Source organism: Ovis aries, chromosome X (assembly GCF_016772045.2).
Source record: "Ovis aries strain OAR_USU_Benz2616 breed Rambouillet chromosome X, ARS-UI_Ramb_v3.0, whole genome shotgun sequence".
NCBI lineage: Eukaryota > Metazoa > Chordata > Mammalia > Artiodactyla > Bovidae > Ovis > Ovis aries.
In genome coordinates this window covers 108,053,706-108,078,948 of record NC_056080.1, presented here as the reverse complement: position 1 = coordinate 108,078,948, position 25,243 = coordinate 108,053,706, and the positions used below count along the sequence as shown (strand labels likewise).

Below are 25,243 nucleotides of genomic sequence, written 5' to 3'. Positions count from 1 at the left end.
TGGGTTAAATTATTCATTTATTTTTCCCCCCAGTTATGTTGCCCTCTGTGCTTCCAAGGCTAGTCAGAGACTTGGCAGTGAGAGTGTTTCCTGGTGTTTGGAAACTTCTCTCTTTTTAAGACTCCCTTCCCGGGACAGAGCTCCGTCCCTACCTCTTTTGTCTCTTTTTTTGTCTTTTATATTTTTTCCTACCTCTTTTTGAAGACACTGGGCTGCTTTTCTGGGTGCCTGATGTCCTCTGCCGGCATTCAGAAGTTGTTTTGTGGACTTTACTCAGCGTTTAAATGTTATTTTGATGAATTTGTGGGGGAGAAAGTGGTCTCCCCATCCTATCCCTCTGCCATCTTAGGACCGCCCCCCTTTTGACTTTTGGTGTTCATCTTTAGAAAGCTCGGAAACAAATTTATGGCCCACTTCTAGCAGGTATACAGGATCTTGATTTTTACTTTTAATTATCTTTTGTCCTGGTTACTTACTTATTTTTATATTGTTGTATTACACTTGTTTGAACAACATAGAGTATAAACATTAATGGCCATTTAGCCTCCTTTACAAGTCGACTGAACGGAAGCAGGACCTTGAGTATTGAGAGAAAGCAAACTAGAAGTCAGTTGGACAAGAGGACCATACACATAGCCTTTTAAATTTTAATAACTGCCTTCAAGACAGAGATGTAAAATAGTAAGTTCAGTTCAATTCAGTTCAGTCACTCAGTCATATCTGACTCTTTGTAACCCCATGAATCACAGCACGCCAGGCCTCCCTGTCCATCACCAATTCCCGGAGTTCACTCAAACTCACATCCATCAAGTCGGTGATGCCATCCAGCCAACTCATTCTCTGTCGTCACCTTCTCCTCCTGCCCCCAATCCCTCCCAGCATCAGAGTCTTTTCCAATGAGTCAACTCTTCGCATGAGCTGGCCAAAGTATTGGAGTTTCAGCTTCAACATCAGTCCTTCCAATGAACACCCAGGACTGATCTCCTTTAGAATGGACTGGTTGGATCTCCTTGCAGTCCAAGGGACTCTCAAGAGTCTTATCCAACACCACAGTTCAAAAGCATCAATTCTTTGGTGCTCAGCTTTCCTCACAGTCCAATTCTCACATCCATACGTGACTACTGGAAAAACCATAGCCTTGACTAGATGAACCTTTGTCGGCAAAGTGATGTCTCTGCTTTTCAATATGCTATCTAGGTTGGTCATAACTTTCCTCCCAAAGGAGTAAGTGTCTTTCAATTTCATGGCTGCAAACACCATCTGCAGTGATTTTGGAGCCCCCAAAAATAAAGTCTGACACTGTTTCCACTGTTTCCCCATCTATCTGCCATGAAGTGATGGGACCAGATGCCATGATCTTAGTTTTCTGAATGTTGAGCTTTAAGCCAACTTTTTCACTCTCTTTTTTCATCAACAAGCATTTTAGTTCCTCTTCACTTTCTGCCATAAGGGTGGTGCCATCTGCATATCAGGTTATTGATATTTCTCCCAGCAGTCTTGATTCCAGCTTGTGCTTCTTCCAGCCCAGCGTTTCTCATGATGTATTCTGCATAGAAGTTAAATAAGCAGGGTGACAATATACAGCCTTGACGTACTCCTTTCCCAATTTGGAACCAGTCTGTTGTTCCATGTCCAGTTCTAACTGCTGCTTCCTGATCTGCATACAGATTTCTCAAGAGGCAGGTCAGGTGGTCTGGTATTCCCATCTCTTTCAGAATTTTCCACAGTTTATTGTGATCCACACAGTCAAAGGCTTTGTCATAGTCAATAAAGCAGAAAGAGATGTTTTTCTGGAACTCTCCTGCTTTTTACATGATCCAGCAGATGTTGGCAATTTGATCTCTGGTTCCTCTGCCTTTCCTAAAGCCAGCTTGAACATCTGGAAGTTCATGGTTTACATATTGCTGAAGCCTGGCTTGGAGAATTTTGAGCATTAGTTTACTAGCATGTGAGATGAGTGCAATTGTGCAGTAGTTTGAGCATTCTTTGGCCTGGCCTTTCTTTGGGATTGGGATGAAAACTGACCTTTTCCCGTCTTGTGGCCACTGCTGAGTTTTCCAAATTTGCTGGCATTTTGAGTGCAGCACTTTCACAGCATCATCTTTCAGGATTTGAAATAGCTCAACTGAAATTCTATTACCTCCACTAGCTTTGTTTGTAGTGATGCTTCCTAAGGCCCACTTGACTTCACATTCCAGGATGTCTGGCTCTAGGTGAGTGATCACACTATCATGATTATCTTGGTCATGAAGATCTTTTTTGTATAGTTCTTCTGTGTATTCTTGCCACCTCTTCTTAATATCTTCTACTTCTGTTAGGTTCATAGCATTTCTGTCCTTTATCAAGCCCATTTTTGCATGAAATGTTCCCTTGGTATCTCTAATGTTCATTAAGAGATCTCTAGTCTTTCCCATTTTGTTGTTTTCCTCTATTTCTTTGCATTGATCGCTGAGGAAGGCTTCTCCTTGCTATTCTTTGGAACTCTGCATTCAGATGCTTATATCTTTCCTTTTCTCCTTTGCTTTTCACTTTTCACAGCTATTTGTATGGCCTCCCCAGACAGTCATTTTGCTTTTTTGCATTTCTTTTCCATGGGGATGGTCTTGATCCCTGTCTCCTGTACAATGTCACGAACCTCATTCCATAGTTCATCAGGCACTGTGTCTATCAGATCTAGTCCCTTAAATCTATTTCTCACTTCCACTGTATAATCATAAGGGATTTGATTTAGGTCATACCTGAATGGTCTAGTGGTTTTCCCCACTTTCTTCAATTTAAGTCTGAATTTTGCAATAAGGAGTTCATGATCTGAGCCACAGTCAGCTCCTGGTCTTGTTTTTGCTGACTGTATAGAGCTTCTCCATCTTTGGCTGCAAAGAGTATAATCAATCTGATTTTGGTGTTGACCATCTGGTTGTCCATGTGTAGAGTCTTCTCTTGTGTTGTTGGAAGAGGGTGTTTGCTATGACCAGTGCGTTCTCTTGGCAAAACTCTATTAGCCTTTGCCCTGCTTCATTCTGTACTCCAAGGCCAAATTTGCCTGTTACTCCAGGTGTTTCCTGACTTCCTACTTTTGCATTCCAGTCCCCTATAATGAAAAGGACATCTTTTGGGGGTGTTAGTTCTAAAAGGTCTTGTAGGTCTTCATAGAACCATTTTACTTCAGCTTCTTCAGCATTACTTGTTGGGGCATAGGCTTGGATTACTGTGATATTGAATGGTTTGCCTTGGAAACGAACAGAGATCACTCTGTCGTTTTTGAGATTGCATTCAAGTACTGCATTTCAGACTCTTTTGTTGACCATGATGGCTACTCCATTCCTTCTAAGGGATTCCTGCCTGCAGTAGTAGATATAATGGTCATCTGAGTTAAATTCACCTATTCCAGTACATTTTAGTTTGCTGATTCCTAGAATATCAACATTCACTCTTGCCATCTCCTGTTTGACCACTTCCAATTTGCCTTGATTCATGGACCTGACATTCCAGGTTCCTATGCAATATTGCTCTTTACAGCATCAGACCTTGCTTCTATCACCAGTCACATCCACAACTGTGTGTTGTTTTTGCTTTGGCTCCATCCCTTCATTCTTTCTGGAGTTATTTCTCCACTGATCTCCTGTAGCATATTGGGCATCTACCAACCCGGGGAGTTCCCCTTTCAGTATCCTATCATTTTGCCTTTTCATACTGTTCATGGGGTTCTCAAGGCAAGAAAACTGAAGTGGTTTGCCATTCCCTTCACCAGTGGACCACATTCTGTCATAAATAAATAAAATAAAAAATCATAAGACATAAATAAAAATCATGTTATTTTTATCCACATTTTCTAAAATGGGATCCTAGAAACACTAGAGGTTCTTCAGTTATATTTTCTATCAAACAAATCTTAACTACCTATGGAACTCATTTGTTATTATAACCCATTTGTATATAAGGGTTCCATGTAAAATTTCATTTTACAGGATAGTTCTAAAATGTTTGAAAATTTCTGGGAGTGCAAAAAACAAGAGACAGGTAGTTGGGGGGACAAAGGGATTCCCAAGCAATGCAGGGGTAAAAAACCCACCTGCTGATGTAGGAGAGGCGGTTTTGATCCCTAGGTGGGGAAGATCCCCTAGAGAAGGAAATGGCAACACATTCCAGTATTCTTGCCTGGGAAATCCCATGGACAGAGAGCCTGGCAGCCCACAGCCCATAAGGTCGCTAAGAGTTGGACATGACTGAGGACGCACATGCTTGTATCTGGAAAACATCGGTTTGTCCTTAACCTGCTTTGTTCTTCCCTGGGCATGCTTTCTTCTTTGTAGAAAAGGTGAGTTGGATTAGAACTTTCTGAGGTTCTTTCCAGCTCTGCCACTCTATAAGTCACAAAAATTAAATAGCTATCTGAATGCAGCCCCACTACCAATTATTTAACAAGACAAAATCTTATTTAAACAGATTGCATTGATTTAGGTTCGAGGAGTTCTGTCATATAGGAAATGAATAAGCCATCAGTGGTGTTCTTGTCCCTTTTGTTACTTAAACTTTTGAATTAAAACTGTACATATTTTTAAACCTTTTTATTTTATATTGGAGTATAGTGATTAACAATGTTGTGATTGTTTCAGGTGGATGGCAAAGGGACATGTATCCAGTCTCCCCCAAACTCCCCTCCCATCCAGGCTGCCACATAACATTCTGCAGAGTTCCATGTGAAGTACGTCCTTGTTGGTTATCCATTTTAAATATAGCAGTGTGTATCTGTCAATCCCAAACTCCCTAACTAGCCCTTCTCCCTACCCTTCCCACCTGGCAACCGTAAGTTCATTCTCTAAGCCTATGAGTCTGTTTCTGTAAAATTATATATATATATTTTAAAACAATGGTAAATTAAGTGATCTTCCAAAACCATGTACAATTGGTGAACAACCTAATCTCTTACTTAGTACTAGGAAAAGATTGTTAGCCTTCTTTCCACGGACCACATAGTTCTAGCTGAAAGCTAAAGATAAGTGTTTCTTTCTTTCCTCTCCCTTTCCTTTCCCCCACCCCTCTCTTCTCATTCCTTCCTGTTCAACATTTTGCCATGGAGATTTTCAAACATAGAAGTTGAAAGATTTATGCAGTGAACACTTATACCCACCATATGAAGACTACAACTGACATTTTAACTACACATATCTACCCATCTAATCCACCTCCTCCATTAATTAATCTTATTTTTGATACATTTTGAAATAAGACAGCAGTTCATTTCACACCTAAACACTTCAGTATAAATATTAACTAGAGTTAAATGTTTATGGTTTTGTGATTAGGCAAAATGTAAATAACACATTTACATTTTATGTGTAGTGCACAAATCTGAAGTCTAAGTGTTTGAGTCACATGGGACAAAGCTTCTCTCTCACCACATACAGTTAGCCTGTATCACTGTCCAATCTTGGCCTCTGCACACCACCATTCCTTTTTTATTGCTGAGTCATGTTTATCATATAAATATATCTCAGTTTACTTATCCAGTTTCCTGTTGATGGAATTGGGGCTATTTCCACTTTGGGGTTATAATAACTAAGCTGCTATGAACATTCTTGTACAAGTCTTTTTATAGATATATGCTTTCACTTCTCTTGGGTGAACATCTAAGAGTAAAATTGCTGGATCATAGGGTACGTATGTGTATGTTCAGTTTCCTAAGAAACTGCCAGACTTTTTCTAAAACAAAATAGCAGTTTCACTTTCTCCACATCCTTGCCAATGTTTTATGTAATCAGTCATTTTGGTTTTGACCATTCTGGTGGGTGTGTAATGATATCTCAGTCTAATTTACATTTTCCTCATGACTAACACTATATAGAACATGTTTTGCATGGGTTTATTTCCCATTCATCTATCTTTCATTTTGAAGTGTATGTTCAAATGTTTGCCCATTTTTATTGGGTATTTATTTCATTTAAATAGTCAGGAGATTTTTTAATATATATCCTAGATACCAGTCCTTTTTCAGATATATTTTGTATTTTCTGCCACTCTATGGCTTGTCTATATATTTTCTTAATGGTGTTATTTCATTAGCACAAGTTTTAAATTTTGATGCAGTCTATTTTATTGATTTTGGGGGGTAAATATTGTTACCTATGTCCTAAGAAACCTTTGCTTATGACCAAATAACAATGATATTCCCCTCTGTTTCGTTTTAGAAACATTAGATCTATAATCCATCTCAGATTGATTTTGTGCATAGTGTGAGAGAAGGGTTGAGGTTAATTTTTTTTTCTATGGTTAACCAGTTGTTACAACACCATTTTATGCAGTAATGTAGCAGAATATAAAATTAAGATACAGAAATCAATAGCCTTCATATACACAAGCAATAATAGGGAAGATAATTGTAGAGGAAAACCCCATTCAAGTCACAATAATGAAGATAAAATACATAGAAATAAACTTAACAAGAAATGTACAAAATCTATGTGAGGAAAACTTTAAAACACTCCTAAAAGACACAAATTAGACTTGAACAAATGAAAAGATCCCCCTGTTCTTGAATGAAATAGCTTAGCATCATAAAGAAGTCAGTTCTCCTCATATTAATTTTTAAATTAAACCCAATAAAATACTAAAAAAATTTTAATGGAGGTAGACAAGTTGATACTATCTATATGGAAAAACAAACATGCACCAACAGCTAGAAAAATACTGAAAAGGAAATTACATACAGGGTATTAAAGAACACTGCTGCTGCTGCTGCTGCTGCTAAGTCGCTTCAGTCATGTCCGACTCTGTGCCACCCCATAGACGGCAGCCCACCAGGCTCCGCCGTCTCTGGGATTCTCCAGGCAAGAACACTGGAGTGGGTTGCCATTTCCTTCTCCAATGCGAGAAAGTGAAAAGTAAAAGTGAAGTCGCTCAGTTGCAACCCCATGGACTGCAGCCTTCCAGGCTCCTCCGTCCATGGGATTTTCCAGGCAAGAGTACTGAAGTGGAATGCCATTGCCTTCTCCTTAAAGCACGTTACAAAGCCTTTATACATAAAATAGTGTGGTACTGCTCACCTGAATAGACAATAGACCAGTGAAATAGAAGTTCAGAAATATAAATCAAGTACATAGAGAAATTTAATGTATGATAAAGGTGACATCAAAAATCAGTGGGGGGCAAAACTGAACTTTTAATAAACAATGCAGGAAAGCTATTTGGAAAAAAGGTAAAATTAGATTTATATGTCACATCACACACAAGAATAAATTTCACATGGATTGGCGATCTGAAGAAATACATTAAACTATGTAAGTACTCGCAGAAAATTTTGGTGGATGCCTATATGTCCTGAGTGTAGGGAAGAGTTTTCTAACAATGACTCCAAATCCAGATGCAATAAAAGACTGATGCATTTGACCACATAAAATATCACATAAGCAAAGTCAAAGATGACTAATAAGCTGGAGGAAACTATTTGCAACAACATCACTTATAAAGGGCAAGTGTCTCTACTATCTAAAGAACTCTTTTAAATAGGGAAGAAAATACCAAAAACTTGATTTAAAAAATAAGCAGAACTTCCCTGGGGTCCCCAGTGCAGAGGACATGGGTTCAATCATTGGTCTGGGAAGATTCCACTGCTGTGGAGTAACTAAACCCACGCTCTAGGGCCTGTGAGCAGCAACTACTAAGCCTAAGGGTTGCAACTACTGAAGCCCATGTTCCCTAGAGCTGCACACAGCAACTACTGAGCCCATGAGCCACAACTACTGAAGTCTAAGTACCTAGAGCCTGTGCTCTGCAACAAGCAAAGCCACCACAATGAGAAGCCTGCACACCGCAACTAGAAAGTAGTCCCCACTCGCCACAAATAGAGAAAGCCTACATGCAGCAATGAAGACTCAGTGCCACCAAAAACAAATAAAAAATGGCCCTCAAAGAATAAAATGTTCTGTTGTGCTGCTAAGTCACTTCCTCACTTAATAGAAATCCAAATTGAAACTACACTGAGATACTATTCCTCAGCTATCAGACTGGCAAACATTTTAAAGTAAGGGAACACAGTCTGTTGGTGAGGTTGTGGAGAGACAGGCACTCACACATTCAGTACTATGTGCCAGTGGGAACGCAAATTGGTACAACCCTCATGGAGAGGGAATTTGGCAATAACTAACAAAAAATACACAGGCATTTACCCCTTGAACCAGCGTTTCCAGTCCTAGGAATTTACTTTGAAGATATACTTTCAACAATACAAAAATATATATACATGCAGTTATTCATTGCACCATTTTTTGTGTGTGAATGCAAAACAATGAAAACAACCTGAATGCCCGCACCTAGGAGAGCGGTTAAACTATAATATACCTACACAATGGAGTATTGTGTAACTGTGAGAAAGAATGGTATGGAGTGATTTAGGAAAATCACACTAGGAAAAATTAAATGAAAAAGAGTACAAAAGAATAAGGAAGACAGGAAAATAAAATACCCATTTATCTGCTTATGTTACAAAAGGTAACGCAGGAAATATAAGCCAGAAACTTAAAAAGACTGCTTACCTACATGAGGTGAGTGGAAACAGGATGGAAAAAATGGTGAATGTGAATAGGATAGAAGGAATCAGGGGTGGGAGTGAGACTTCTCTAAGGACACACTTCAATGTGGTTTTGGCTTTTGGAATCATATTAATAATTCTTCACATGTTCAAAAATAAATAAAATTGGTAAGGATTGAGAATGCCCCCCAAGTGCAATACGCAAGCTCAGTTGCTCAGTTGTGTCCGACTCTTTGTAACCCTATGGGCTGTAGCCTGCCAGGCTCCTCTCTCCATGGAATTTTCCAGGCAAGAACACTGGAGTGGGTTGCCATTTCCTCCTCCAGGGGATCTTCCTGACCCAGGGATAGAACCCACAACTCCTGCATTGGCAGGTGGATTCTTTACCACTGCGCCACCAGGAAGTCCACAAATGCAATATAAACAGAAGCAAATGAATTTAACTGTATGTCAAATGTCTAACACAATCACATTATGGTGGCAATGGCAGGGGAGGAGAATGGCATAGAATGTACATACAGATATAGAAGTATGCAAATGTACGTGTATACATACCTATATTTCCCAGCCCTGCTCTCCAAGAAGACCTCTAGAAGCAATCACCACCTAGTATTAATGAATACAAGTAGATCCCATATCCTGGTTTCTAAATATCATTCTTTGGACTTCCCTGGTGGTCCAGTGTTTAAGAATCTGTCTGCTGATGCAGGGGACATGGATTTAGTCCCTGGTCGGGGAAGATTCCACATGCTGTGGGGCAACTAAGACTGTGAGCTGCAACTACTGAAGCCAGTGCACTCTAGAGCCTGTGGTCTGCAACAAGGGAGGCCACTGCAACAAGTCCACACATAATGAAGTGTAGTCCCCTCTTGCCGCAACTAGAGAAAGCCCACGTGCAGCAATGAAGACTCAGTGCAGCCAAAAATAAATAAATTTTATTTTTTTATCTTTTTCACAGATTTTATTTAATATAATTATAGAATTTTTATTTTTTTAATTTTTATTATTTATTATTTATTATTTTTTCCCAATCCTGAACCCCCCTCCCACCTCCCACAATAAACTTTAAAATAAATATCATTCATAAATAAAAGGAACTGGGACTTCTTGGAGAAATGGCTAATTCCAAGGCTGGACATGGTCTGTACAAAATGAGCCTGGAATATCACATGATACCAAAAAGTAATGAAATGATCAAAGAATGAAGGGAACATATCAAAAGACATAGGAGCCAGATTGAAAGGACTGTCAGTGGACAAATCTGTGACAATTTGGTCAACAAAATAACCATATTAATGACTTATGACCATAGGTTACAACAAATATTCCTGAGTCCATACTGATATAAATACTAATAGTCAATTTATGCATGAAAAAGCTGATGAGTTACAGGATACTTACATAGACTGGAAGTACCTCCCCACAAAATACTTATTAATTACAAAACAAAAATAGTAACTTCATAGTGGAGAAACCCAGCATCACTTCAACCAAATAAAATTAGCAATAACGGGAGAAATCAACAGCACAATACAATGCACTAGGGACACAACACTACTTCTATAGTATTCCTGGCCAAGGGCTTGCCTAGTGGCTCAGAGGGAAAGAATCTGCCTGCAGTTTAAGAGACCTGGGTTTGATCTCTGGGTAGGGAAGATCCCTGGAGAAGGAAATGGTTGCCCACTCCAGTATTCTTGCCTGGAGAATCCCAAGAACAAAGGAGTCTGGCAGGCTACAGCCCACATGGGATTGCAAAGAATCAGACACTACTGAATGACTAAGTATGTGCATGCATGCACGCGCGCACACACACACACACACTCCTGCCCAAAATGCATTGCCTGAACCTAATCATGAGAAAATATTAGACAAAGGCAAACTGAGAACGATCCGTAATATGGCTGACCTGTACTCTTCAAAAATGTCCATGTCATAAAAGACAAAGACTGGGGATGTTTCTGGATTAGAAGAGACTAAAGAGATAAGACAATTAACTTCACTACATCATCATGAATTAGTTTTGGACCAGATATTTTTGTTCTCTTGATATAATGAATATTAGTTGGACAGTAAGAAAAATTTGAACAAGATCTATAGATTAATGACTGAACTTCTGTCAGCCTGGATAAACACATACGAGTGACATCCTGACCTAGAACAGCTACCCTGGACTATAGAAGAGCAGAAAAAAAGCCTCTTATGTAAGCCACTGTATGTGAGCCATTGTTGGATCTTAACAGCAGCATATCCTACATCAACTAATACAGATCAGGTACATTAAAGTGGGATGCTGCCAAACAAAATCAACTATTTAGCATTGCCTGGTTCAGAGGTGGCCATGGAAGATAAAGAACAAGGGAAAACTTCCAGAAGGAGGATAAGAAAAACAAAGGATAAGGAAATTCCATCCAGAGAGCAGAGTGAGAATCTGACCAAAGGACTTTCTCCACTGCCATCCTTTTCTGAATGTGGGTCATTATGGTTATTCTGTCCATACTGCACTATTGTATACTGGGTATTCGAGGTGTCCATCTGTATCTGGACCTGATGGAGAAGACTGAGCATAATGCATTATTTTGAATTAGTAACTGGATAGGACTTTGGATTGTTCCTTTGGGGGACAGGGCAAGTGTGTCCTAAAAATGGCAAGAGAGCTAAACATGAATGCCCAGAGGGGGAAGACTGAGGCAGACCACTGAGGCCAGTGGTCAGTCAAAATCCATTCCTCCTTTCTTCCCGGACACATGGCCAAGCTACATTTTCCAGCCCCCTTGCAAGTTAGGTGTGGCCATATAACTAAGTTCTCTCCAATGAAATGTGAACAGAAGCAATGTGTGTGATTTTCAGGCCTGGCCTTGAAAATCTCCCACATGCACTCAACCACAGTCCTTCCCTGCCTCTTGTGGGCTACAATGGCGATGACCAAACAACCTTGGAAGCCATGTGTCTTTCAACAACCTTATAGAGAACAAGCAGCTGCCAATTTGGAAAACCTGTCCTGAATTGCTACCAGCAGGAGAAATTTTATGTATTGAATCACTGAATTTCTGTTGAGTCTCTTCTTACAACAGCTTAGCCTTCTGAAGTTAATATAGAGGCCACTGCAGCTCTCAAAGCAGACAGTTCTTAAGAAAAGGCTTTTGAAGGTGCTAAACTAAGAAATGCCAGATAAACCGTTAACTGCTATGGAAGGGCCCACTAAATATGTCTACACGTATACTGAAACTTGGTACAAAGGACACTGGTCCCAAGAGATTTACAATCAGAAAATGAATCTGACCCTGCCAAGCAGGCATGAAATTGAGTGCCACACTCTGCTCCAAGCTTAATCTTAATAACCCATCCAAACTTCTCTCAACTCACTACCAAAGCTGTTTGCAAAGGACGAGATGATGAAGTTGATTGCTTTACTAACAAGGAAAGCCAGGAAACCACAGGGAAGTTTCCATGTACCCTAAGCCAGACCATGATGGCTCTGGAGGTTGCAAACTTCATATAACAGTTACAAATCAATTATTATTGCATAGGCTTTGGGAAAGCCACATGGGAACACCCTTCTGTCTGTTTCCTGAGAGATGGGTTGCTGAAGTCTCCCCAGAACTCCACCAAAAGGGCACAATTCTCAACCTGCCATCAATGAGTTAGGCTGGGGCACAGAGCAAGAACTGATTTGGAGAAGGAAATTAAGCTCTGTAGACAGGTGAAAGGATACTGGTAAGGGAACTTGGCAAATGAAGGCCACTAGGACGGGGAAAGAGTTTCATTGGAGTGGAAGGAATGAAGGCCTGATTGGAGAGATTTCAAGTGAATGGGAGGGGACTTCCCTGGTGGTCTAATAGCTAAGACTCCATGCTCCCCATGCAGGGGGCCCAGGTTCCATTCCTGGTCAGGGAACCAGATTCCACATGTTGCAACTAAAGATCCTGTGTGCTGCAACTAAGACCCAGCACAGCCAAATAAATTAAATAAATGGTAGAAAAAAGTGTTGGGGGGTGGGGGTTGGGGGGGCAAGAGAGAGAATGGGAAAAGTCCAGACAGCCAAAGGAGACAAATAGGACAGTGGCTAAAGGGAGATCTTTAATCAAGGGAATGCTTTTTCCCTAGTTTTGAAGATGGGAGATGTTTGCACGTTGTTAGGAATGATCGAGTTGAGCACAAAACTGATAATGCAGGGGAGAGAGGGAAATCCAATGTCTTAGATACAAGGACAGCTTATCCACTGTAACAAAAGGAAATGCAGCGGATACAAATACAGAGGGGCAAGTAGGTGGTCCATTTAGTAGCACAACAATGAAGAGAGGTAATTAAGAACATGCACTGTGGAGTCACAATCTAAACTCCATTACTTCTGAGTTATATGCTCCTAGGCAAGTTGATCTAACCTGTGCATCGTTTCCTTATCTGTAAAATGTGGATATCAACTAGAAATTTTCTGCAAGAATCAACTATCAGTGAAGCACTTTGAATAGTTTGGCACACAGTGAACATCTAACTCTATCTATCAGACCTAGTCCCTTAAATCTATTTCTCACTTCCACTGTATAATCATAAGGGATTTCATTTAGGTCATACCTATATGGTCTAGTGGTTCTCCCCACTTTCTTCAATTTAAGTCTGAATTTCACAATAAGGAGTTCATGATCTGAGCCACAGTCAGCTCCTGGTCTTGTTTTTGCTGACTCTATAGAGCTTCTCCATCTTTGGCTGCAAAGAACATACTCAGTCTGATTTCGGTGTTGACCATCTGGTGATGTCCATGTGTAGTCTTCTCTTGTGTTGTTGGAAGAGGGTGTTTGCTATGACCAGTGCATTTTCTTGGCAAAACTCTATTAGCCTTTGCCCTGCTTCATTCCATACTCCAAGGCCAAATTTGCCTGTTACTCCAGGTGTTTCTTGACTTCCTACTTTTGCATTCAAGTCCCCTATAATGAAAAGGACATCTTTTTGGGTATTAGTTCTAAAAGGTCTTGTAGGTCTTCATAGAACCATTCAACTTCAGCTTCTTCAGTGTTACTGGTTGAGGTATAGGCTTGGATTACTGTGATATTGAAAGAATTATGCCTGATGATGGAGAAGGCAATGGCAACCCAATCCAGTACTCTTGCCTGGAAAATCCCATGGACGGCCTGGTAGGCTGCAGTCCATGGGGTCGCCAAGAGTCGGACACAACTGAACAACTTCACTCTCACTTTTCACTTTCATGCACTGGAGAAGGAAATGGCAACCCACTCCAGTGTTCCTGCCTGGAGAATCCCAGGGACAGGGGAACCTGGTGGGCTGCAGTCTATGGGGTCGCACAGAGTCAGACACGACTGAAACGACTTGGCAGCAGCAGGAGCATGCCTGATGAACTATGGACGGAGGTTCGTGACATTGTACAGGAGACAGGGATCAAAACCATCCCCATGGAAAAGAAATGCAAAAAAGCAAAATGGCTGTCTGAGGAGGCCTTACAAATAGCTGTGAAAAGAAGAGAAGCAAAAAGGAAAGAAGAAAAGGAAAAATATTCCCATCTGAATGCAGAGTTCCAAAGAATAGCAAGGAGAGATAAGAAAGCCTTCCTCAGCGATCAATGCAAAGAAATGGAGGAAAACAACAACATGGGAAAGACTAGAGATCTCGTCAAGAAAATTAGAGATACCAAGGGAATATTTCATGCAAAGATGGGCTCGATAAAGGACAGAAATGCTATGGACCTAACAGAAGTAGAAGATATTAAGAAGAGGTGGCAAGAATACACAGAACTATACAAAAAAAGATCTTCATGACCAAGATAATCATGATGGTGTGATCACTCACCTAGAGCCAGACATCCTGGAATGTGAAGTCAAGTGGGCCTTAGGAAGCATCACTATGAACAAAGCTAGTGGAGGTGATGGAATTCCAGTGGAGCTATTTCAAATCATGGAAGATGATGCTGTGAAAGTGCTTCACTCAATATGCCAGCAAATTTGGAAAACTCAGCAGTGGCCACAAGACTGGAAAAGGTCAGTTTTCATTCCAATCCCAAAGAAAGGCAATGCCAACGAATGCTCAAACTACTGCACAATTGCACTCATCTCACACGCTAGTAAACTAATACTCAAAATTCTCCAAGCCGGGCTTCAGCAATACGTGAACCATGAATTTCCAGACGCTCAAGCTGGTTTTAGGAAAGGCAGAGGAACCAGAGATCAAATTGCCAACATCTGCTGATTCATGGAAAAAGCAAGAGAGTTCCAGAAAAACATCTCTTTCTGCTTTATTGACTATGCCGAAGCCTTTGACTGTGTGGATCACAATAAACTGTGGAGGGTTCTGAAAGAGATGGGAATGCCAGACCACCTGACCTGCCTCTTGAGAAACCTATATGAAGGTCAGGAAGCAACAGTTAGAACTGGACATGGGACAACAGACTGGTTCCAAATAGGAAAAGAAGTACGTCAAGGCTGTTTATTGTCACCCTGCTTATTTAACTTCTATGCAGAGTACATCATGAGAAACACTGGGCTGGAGGAAGCACAAGCTGGAATCAAGATTGCTGGGAGAAATATCAATAACCTGATATGCAGATGGCACCACCCTTATGGCAGAAAGTGAGGAGGAAGTAAAAAGCTTGTTGATGAAAAAAGAGTGAAAAAGTTGGCTTAAAGCTCAACATTCAGAAAACTAAGATCATGGCATCTGGTCCCATCACTTCATGGGAAACAGATAGGGAGACAGTGGAAACAGTGTCAGACTTTATTTTCAGGGGCTCCAAAATCACTGCAGATGGTGTTTGCAGCCATGAAATTTAAAAAGATGCTTAATTCTTGGAAGGAAAGTTATGACCAACCTAGAGAGCATATTCAAAAGTAGAGACATTACTTTCCCAACAAAGGTCCATCTAGTCAAGGCTATGGTTTTTCCAGTAGTCATGTATGGATGTGAGAGTTGGACTGTGAAGAAAGCTGAGCACCGAAGAATTGATGCTTTTGAACTGTGGTGTTGGAGAAGACTCTTGAGAGTCCCTTGGACTGCAAGGAGATCCAACCAGTCCATTCTAAAGGAGATTGGTCCTGGGTGTTCTTTGAAAGGAATGATGCTAAAGCTGAAACTCCAATACTTTGGTCAACTCATGCAGAGTTGACTCATTGGAAAAAACCCTGATGCTGGGAGGGATTGGGGGCAGGAGGAGAAGGGGATGACAGAGGATGAGATGGCTGGATGGCATCACCTACTTGATGGATGTGAGTTTGAGTGAACTCCAGGAGTTGGTGATGGACAGGGAGGCCTGGCGTGCTGCAGTTCATGGGGTCGCAAATAGTCAGACACGACTGAGCAACTGAACTGAAACATCCAACAAATATTGGCTACTTCTTCATAATTGGTTATAATTTTGCTATAAGTACTACAAAGTTATTTAAAAGCTAACTTGCCAAAGATTCACTAAACTCCTCCCGCCTATCCTGAACTTGAGATGGAGAAGCAAAATAAAAGTTGAGTAAACATAGCTGATTTCATTTTATGTTTGCACTATCAGCCCCAAACTGACTTCTACTGAGGAACCTACTTCTTGGCAATTTAATACAACTACACAACAGAAGCTGTAGGAAATATACTATGTTTCTCAATGATAGAGTAAGGCTTAATGTGTCTAACACGCATAATAGAGTACAAATCAATTTATTACAACTCATTTAAAGGTACCCTACTATTTATTATCTTGGATATTTGCCAATTCTGAGAACCCGGCATTTAACACTGAAGTGACTAAAGGTACAGCTGTGAAAACCCTTTTTTTTAAAAAGCTACTGTGACGTAGTGGGTAGCCAACTATCTTCCAGTTTGCCCTACCCACCCCTAAGTGGTTACTCAATAGTTCTTATATCCATGGTGGTGATTTTTAACAATCTGAAGTATAGGTGACTTACAAAGTTATCCGTAATGGTCATTTATGCTGTCCCGTTGGCCTGGAATTCTTGGCCTTGGTCACTCTGCCCCCATTTCACCTTTCAGCTTTTAAAATTCAACTCAAGTAGCAGCTTTATTCGTAACAGTCAAAAAGTGGAAACAACCCAGATGTCCATTAACTACTGACCAAATAAGCTCTGTTGATACACACAATATGGATGGGCTTCCCTGGTGGCTCCGACAGTAAAGAATCCTCCTGCAATGTGGGAGACCTGTGATCAATCCCTGGGTTGGGAAGATCCCCTGGAGGAGGGCATGGCAACCCACTCCAATATTCTTGCCTGGAGAATCCCATGGACAGAGGAGCCTGTTGGGCTACAGTCCATGGGACATGACCGAGCAACTAAGCACAGCACAGCACAACACACAATATGGATAAATCTTGAAAACATGCTGGAAGAAACCTAATACAAAAGCATACTATATGATCCCATTCGTATCTAGTTCTAGAACAGTCAGATTTTATCTGTGGTGGAAAGATAAACAACAGTTGTTGTTCTGTAGAGAGAAGGGATGAAAGCAGAGATTGATTTGGTAAGGAGTACAAAGTTTGTGGACTAATGGTTACACTCAGTACCTTCAATAGGGGTTTGGGTTAGAGAGCTGTAAGCATTTATTATAAGTCAGCAAATATATACTCACAGCTTGTAAATTTTATCACATATGAATTTTACACCAAAAGGAGAACATGGCAAATATTAAACTCTTAATGATACATGCCAAAATATTTAGGGCATAGTGTACTCATGCTTGCAATTTACTTCTAAATTAACATAAAAGACATTGATACATGGATATATGGCAAAGCAAGAAAGTAAAATGTGCTCACTGTAAAATTCACCATTGCTGTGTGAAGAATTAATAGTAAAATACTGGGGAAAATACTCAAGTGTCAGCTTTATATGAAGCCTCCCAGAGGGCATCCACAGTAAGTGCCCCTCCTCTGGGCTCCCATAACACCCAGTAAAAACAATGAACTCACCCGCATTTTATTAGTTCTGAATCTGCATACCAACTCCTAGCAGAACTATAATTAACTTGAAAACAAAGCCTGTCTTATTGGTCTCAGCAGCTAGCACAAGGCCAGGCACATAGTAGACAGTAAGATTTGTTGACCTGAAGGGATCCTTAGTGAACTTTTAGTTTTTTGGTTCATTTTCTTTTGCTGAATCATTACAGCTTCCAGAAAAATCTATCTGACCTGAACTCATCTCTGTGAATCCTTACAAACTCCCTTTTTGGAAAGATTTTGAAGCTATCCCTTCTAGTTAATCCTATTCCTCCTCCCCAGTCTCTCAACTTTAAAAACTATTAATTAGTAACTATTGAGAGACTCATTCAATTCATACTCTTTACAGAAGTCAGCTGAGTAGCATATTAAGGAGTATGTTGAGTCATACTACTCAGTTCTATAGCCAGCCAGACTCCGTAAATAAGTTCCATTTCCTCACCATGGAACAATGAGTAATGTGCCATTTTATATTTATGCAATTATCTGTGTTATCCTGTGTATCGAATAGTTTCAATGCTGCCAGGACTTAACGCAGCCAGACTGCTTGAGTGGCAACCCTATCATTTACTAGCCATATAACCTTGCCCAAGGTGTTTTTTGTGCCTTGTTTTCCTGCCTCTTGATTGAAAAAATAAATAAAAAGGAGATGGGGGAAGGAGAGGGGGCATAATAATGTGTCACCCGTTGTTGTGATCCTTCATAAGATATTGCATGTAAACCACTTAAAACAGTGCCCAGCTATTAACTAACATTTATTATGTTCAGTTCTGCATCACCAATGGCAGAAGACTGGGCCTATGATCTACAAATTAGCCTAAATGACCAGTGTGCTAGTGCTACATTGATATGAATCATTTTTGAGAGTACAATGCAGGGAGGTGACTATAGTTAATAATACTGTTTTGTATATGTGAATGTTGTTAACAGAATAGATGTTAAATGTTCTCACCATATACACACAAAAAAATGGCAATTATTATGAGGTGACACATGTTAACTAATCTTATTGTAAATTTCACAATTTATATATATGTACCAAATATTCATGCTGTACACTCTACACTTAGATAGTATTGTATGTTCATTACAATTCAATAAAGCTGGAAAAAAGAATACAATGCAGGTAAGTCCCTGGTGGTCCGATGGTTAGGACTTGGCACTTTCACTGCCATGGTGTGGGTTTACTCCCTGATCAGGGAACGAAGATCCCCCAAGCTGTGCAGCATGGCCAAAAATTTTTTTAAAAAAGAAAGAGAACAATGCAAATCTTAACATGCTGAACATTAAGAGTTTTCAATAAGAATTCAATTATTATATTCTTTCCCAAATATGGGCTTTCACTTACCTCCAGACATCAATCCATTATCTAAGGGAGGTTTTACACACACACACACACACACACACACACACACACACACACACTTTTCTCTCTCAGTCTCTCTCTAGCTCAGCATACTCTGCTGGTTTCCTTCCTAGCACTAATTATGTAATAAGCTTAATTATTTTATTTGATTCTTTCCTTATTTGTTTGCCCCCACCAGATCTATGGAGGAGGGGCCTTGTCTATTTTGTTTGCTGTTAGATCTCTAACACATGCCTCAGCACACAGTGGGCACTCAAATGTATCCTGGATGAACAATGCAGATATTTTAGTGAGCATTTAACTCATACCAGATAAATAAAGCAATAATGATCATAGGTTTCTACTTTAAAGTAATAACCCAATTAGGGATTTAGTCTCATTTTAAAATACATATGATTTATTAAAAATATAAAATTGCAGTATTTTCTATAAATTATTCCCACCCAAACATGTTAAAAGATGTGATAATAGGTACACTTTCTAACCACTTATAGCCACCCTCCTCTTTCAAGTACAAAAGATAAAACATACAACATACTGTAGGTTTATTTTTATTCAAAAAGTTACTGTCTCAAGACATAAATACAAATCAGAAAACAGTACAATTAGGACAATAGAATGTGGAGGACAACAGGTTAGAGTAATATATAAAACATTTTTAGCTGGTTGAAAACAAAGCTGTAAGAACTGCTTTCACAAAGAAGTACTCCTTTCAAGAGTGAGAAAAAAAAAATCAACTTAGGTTTAAAATCATATATACAGTCCTCTCAGCAGTTCTAGTAAATGCAGTGGTGTGAAAAACAACATAGGCAATACTTTTGCACGTAACAATATTTGTTGGTGGAAAATCTGTTAGACATGTCTTGATTTCATTTGTTATTAACCATGATTTAATAAAATAATTGTATTTTATCATGATCTTTTAGCTAACCTATGGTTTTTGGCTACCACAGCCCAATGCTTGTTGGTTTCTGACTCTTAAGAACTGGAAGCCTTTTGGTATTCACCCATCTGAAGATATTCTTGTATTGCAAGCATATTAAGGCATGGAATGATTAAATAATATACCTCAAGAACTGAGAGACGACTGACAAAAGATAGATACACATGTAATATAAGTTAATATTTTGTTTTAAACGATGTCTAGCTGCCTAAGCCTCGCAAAATGAGTTGATGTCAAAATGGCAAGTAGCCACTTTCTGTTTTAAACTAATTCATTTGTGAAAGGACATAAAATGAAGTTTAAAGCTTAGCTTTCAAAGAATATTATGGGTTATGAATTCTATTATCCCATCTAATTTACATACAGAGGAAATGTACTGTAACCTGTTAGAAGTATCTTTAACCTGAAGACTGCTTGCAAAGACAGATAGATAAAACAATATAAAATACAAATTTAAAAATCATTTTAAAGCATGAACACTCATGCTTTTCTATTTTTAAACATTGTTAAACTTTCAATATATTTCTGAAACCTCATAATTTTAAGTTGGAATTTAAAAGTAAGAAAAAACTAAACAAACTGCGCAATTATAAAATCAGCACCAATTTATATATATATATAATTTTATTTAAAATTTAGATCCCTATTCCCACACTCTAATAAGCTGTATAATTTTTGTTTAGAGTTTTTCTGCAAACATACTACAATAAGCTTCTTTTATTTGGAGACAAAATACAGTGGCACTACTGGAAGGAATATCACAACATTACATTTTTATCTTAAAGGACAAGCAAACTTTCAGGGTTGATAATGGGATAAGCATGTTTGAGACTGGTTACCTTCTGGCAGTTCACTGCATCTGGGTATTTCTGAAAAGTATAGAGAAGCTCTTGGATTTTAAAAATATCTTAAAATACATTTTAGATGAAAAAATTGTAAAAGTTCTGCTTATAAGTTTACTTTTCTCCACAATTACAATATTTAAAAGAAAGCCTCGTTGATTGATGTTTCAAGCATTTAAATTTAGAATGCTAAAAACAATTCTATCCTATAATTTCAGGGCGGGGGAATACTCATCCTTAACTTTGTTTCTTGGATGTAAACAGAAATCCAGCAGAGGTCATCATTACTTAGTACACCCAGTAAATAAATGTAAGAGGATTCACGTCTGTACCAAATGCCTCTTCAGATTGTTATAGTTTCTTTAAAAAAAGCATGAAATAATTGATTCAAAAGCCAACTAACAGCGCATAAATAAAATATTTACTTTCTAAGAAAAACTGTAGCTTATCATCAAATTGTTTACTTGTCCTTTACTTTTTTCAGGCAAACAAAACTGCCCCTCAAATGCACTTGATCTTGGTAAGTATAAGCACGTCATATTCTCCTTAGAGAAAAATCTGTACAGAATTTCACTGTATCTACCACACTTTATTTTAAAATTTCCTCTTCCACTTAGAAAATGACTTCACCACAGACTTAATTGCGTACTGGTATTAAAACATTGACACCCCAAGAACCTAATGAGAGAGAAAGAAAAAAAAAATGTTATAATTGTCATTCATTTCTTTGTAAAATATATTACATTAATACTTGGAAATATTAAGTTTAATCACATGCTAAAAGTCACTTTGAAAAATTCCCCTCTTCAGATATATAATTCTAAAATTATAATTACCATTAACATAAAATGAAATAACATCAGGCCTAATCACAATCCTACCTATCTCATAAATATAACTAAAAGCATAAATCATGTCTTATTTATATGTTTATACACACCCCTAATGCCTAGATAATGCCCTGAACACAGGCACCCAACATATGTTACATGAACAAGTAAATGTGCTTCTTGACATACACTTCTGGCACAAGAATGTCTGGCAAACTCAGTCATTTGCACTGCAAAATGGGTATCATTTTTAAAGTCTTTTGAACCATCCATGAACAACATAAATATGTACAAAATAGGAAGCATTCTTTAGAAAAGTTGGACTGAATGAACAGGTCTACAATTTTTAAAAATCAAGTAAGTAAAGGTAAAATCTGAGCAAAAAGTTGCATTGATGCTTTTCATTACTTTTTGGGGCTTCCCTCGTAGCTCAGCTGGTAAAGAATCTGCCTGCAATTCAGGAGATCAGGGTTTGGTGCCTGGGTTGGGAACTCTGGAGAAGGAAATGGCAACCCACTCCAGTTATATTTCACTCCATTATATTTCAGCTGGGGAAACAATGCTAGGTAAAATCTAATCTCTACTTGTCACTAACTTGAAAAAGTAAAAGCAGGTCATTAATGGAGCAACTCCCTCTTGTTTGTTAAGCAAGAATAAGCTACAACTTTTAGTTGTATATACTAAAAGTTGGGCTCTTCGATTAAATTTCCAACACTTACTATGACAATTGAGTAATTTTTTAAAATACTATAATGAGCTAGTGAAAAACTGATAATTAAAGCCAGAGGTAATGATCTAAGACTGAGATTACAAAGGGCACTTACTTGTAAATTAAATCTCACTTTAACAAGTCATAGAACTCACAAATTGTTTTGATCTGAATTGAAGGAGCTATGTATTTTCAGACCAGGAAACGAATATCTATCTGATTGCAGCCTCCATGTAGCAAATCATCAAGTAAAGTGTTTGGAATCCTCAATAATGAGAACAGAGGATTAATGTACCCCATTCTTACCAGTCATCCATCAAAACAACCACCATTACTCCACTACTCACCCCTTGCCCACCCCACCCCTAAAGGTTAATTGTTCTCCTTTTTAGTTTTAAGAGTCAGAGTTTGGGTGGTTAGAATGTTTCCAAAGAGGCCTAGGTGACAGGTGATGTTTAAAAATCCCTTCTAGCCATAACACTCTGACTCTGGGTAATGGAAGATCTAATGATGAATAAAAGGATAAAATCTTAACTGACAGTTTTAGTGTAGAGTGTGGCATGAAGATGAACTCAAGTTCTTTCCAAACCAAGTTCTACCTAGAAATAGCCTGAGCAGATCTTTTTTTCCCCCTCCTCCTGGATTTGTACAGACAAGGTTATAAAGGAGATTCTTCTACTAGAACATTAAATTAGCTCCATTATACCAAACCCTTCCTTTACCAATTTTATACTACAGATAATTCTAATAAAAGAATCTCAACAAAGAAGAAAGACATTAGTGATATTCTCTTTTTCTGGTAACATAAGCTACCTGTTTCTGGTGTCAACATTAATAACCACTTAAGCACATACTTTAAAAATACCAACAGCCAGCTTTGGTGTGTTGAGGCAATACTGGCCCACTAATAGCAGAAAGCAGCCATATACCAATGTTGACACTGTTACCAAGTATGAAACTAAATAAATCATAAATCTATAATATTATATGCAACCCCAAACTGATCTGCTCAGAGTTTTCATATTACCACTTCGGAATCACACAGATAACATGTTACAGAAAATATATCTAGGATTTATTTAGTAATAATCTAAAGTATCTATACTAGGATGCTTTGGGTTACTTCACATAAAATTAGAGAATCTTAGAATTGGGTATAAAAGGATCTACAGTCCTATTTTATTATTGCCTTGTTGACTATTATCACAGGGTTGAATAAAAAGATGTAATCTAATGCAGATTTTTACATTGAAAATTTTGTTATTCCATTTAAGTTATTGTTGAGATAATAAGATAAAGTTTAATGTAGTTTTAAAACAAACTAGTATTAATAGTATTATAATACATACGTGGTCAAAGGATTCTAAAGATACCTGAACTGTTAAAGATATTGAGCACTCCAGTTATGTGACTGCTGCCATCATGTGGTACTAGTATAGAACTACAGGTATAGATGCATGTGCTCCTTTTCCTAATTTTAGGAAAAGCAGCAAAACTACTATCCTCTAAGTTGTTACATATGCAATAAACACAAGAATGCCATCATTTTTCTATAAATAACAATTATTAGGTCCCTATCTTTGGCTTCACTCAGATTATAGTTTTCCCTAAATGTTAAATGTCAAAAATGTATATACATACACAATGCTGTTCCACTACTGTAGAGAAAAAAAAAAAAGTGAGGAGCACCATTTGGCAAATCTATTTGGCAATAGTAATCTATTTGGCAATAGTAAGTGACTAAGGAAACAAATGCCTAAATGTTTCCTGACTTTAGATGAACAAATGAAAAAATAAGGTGATCTCTAACTGCCCATATCAATTTTGACTAATCATTACAATTTCTAAAAAAAATTTTTCTTGGTATTTCTTTGAGGTAAGGTCTGATTTTAGTTCTGGGAAGTACACAGCAGAGGCAGCACAAGATTTTTACATCAAAAGGAACTCAGATCAAATTACTAATCTGACACTAAAGCTGTATAACTCTCAGCAAGTCACTAAAACCACCTCTACAGCCCAAGTTTGCTTGAGTGTAAAAGTGGGATCCCACTAAATTGTGCCTGGCACAATGTCAGGCACATAAGTTTTTCAAATACTAGCTTCCATTCCTTTTCATCTCAAAGTGATAGTACAGGTGGACTAGAATACAAATCCCTTAAGAGCAGGGAGAGCATCTTATTCATTTTAGCACCAATTTCCAACTCACTAAAATGCGGAATTAATGCATTTCATCACATATGCTTGGAAAGATTCTCTTTTATTCCTCATGACAATCACTACCTAAATGTTTTATTTAACAAACTGGAAGATACATACTCCTAGATTATCAGGGAAACCACATACTTCAATATACACTTAAACGATAGACTTATGGGTAGGCAGAGGTCATCTACGCTACTCAAATTATGGTCTTATTAGAAATGCAGAATGTTAGATCATACTTAAGACCTACTGAAGCAGAACCTATATTTTAATAAGATCTCTACATGATTTATATGTCCCTTAGAGATGGACAAACACTGATTTCAAGGATCCCAAGGTGCCTTGTCCAAAGATTTCTATACCTGCTGATCTATGAAATGTTATCTTTTAGCTCAAATAGCTAGCTCTATTAATTTAAGTATGTTGGCATGAGTTTGTTTGTTAAAATTCTTTCAAGAGCTATCTGACAGCAGATTATGAGTCAAGACAGGGCCAGGAGAGAACGGCAGAAGTACGGGCATAGAAGGCAGGCCTTGGAGGATGATACAACAGTCACCTGAGACAGCAGGTGTTAGAAAGAAGGAGCATAAATGGGTAGATGTTAAAGTGAGCTAGACAGGCATTTAACTGATTTAGCAACCTGACAAATAAAGCTAAACATCTCTATGCTGGGCAAAACTCTCAAAATGAATAAAATCATCACTGCCTGGAGTTCAATCATTGAGCAAAATGTAATATCCTATTTTACTACATCAATCTGGTAGTTATCAAAACAGAAGTGTGTACAAGTGTTATGGGAGCTGAGAATAAAGTATCTATCTAAAAAGTTATGAAAAACTCCACAGGTAATGTCAGAACTGACTACTGAAAGAAAGAATTCACTACT

The 25,243-nt window shown here is 38.4% G+C and overlaps 1 protein-coding gene across 12 annotated transcripts in view; it reads right to left on the bottom strand.

Moving 5' to 3' along the window:
- Window positions 1-19,366: 19,366 nt before the first annotated feature.
- The window catches only part of STAG2 (STAG2 cohesin complex component), a 129,625-nt gene continuing 123,748 nt past the window's right edge, over window positions 19,367-25,243 (bottom strand). For all 12 annotated transcript variants that reach the window (XM_027963263.2, XM_060408010.1, XM_042242108.1 and 9 more), the window contains one exon: window positions 19,367-21,294. In XM_027963263.2, coding sequence (XP_027819064.1) covers window positions 21,271-21,294 — 24 coding nt within the window. In that variant the 3' untranslated portion in view covers window positions 19,367-21,270. The remainder of the gene's footprint in view (window positions 21,295-25,243) is intronic.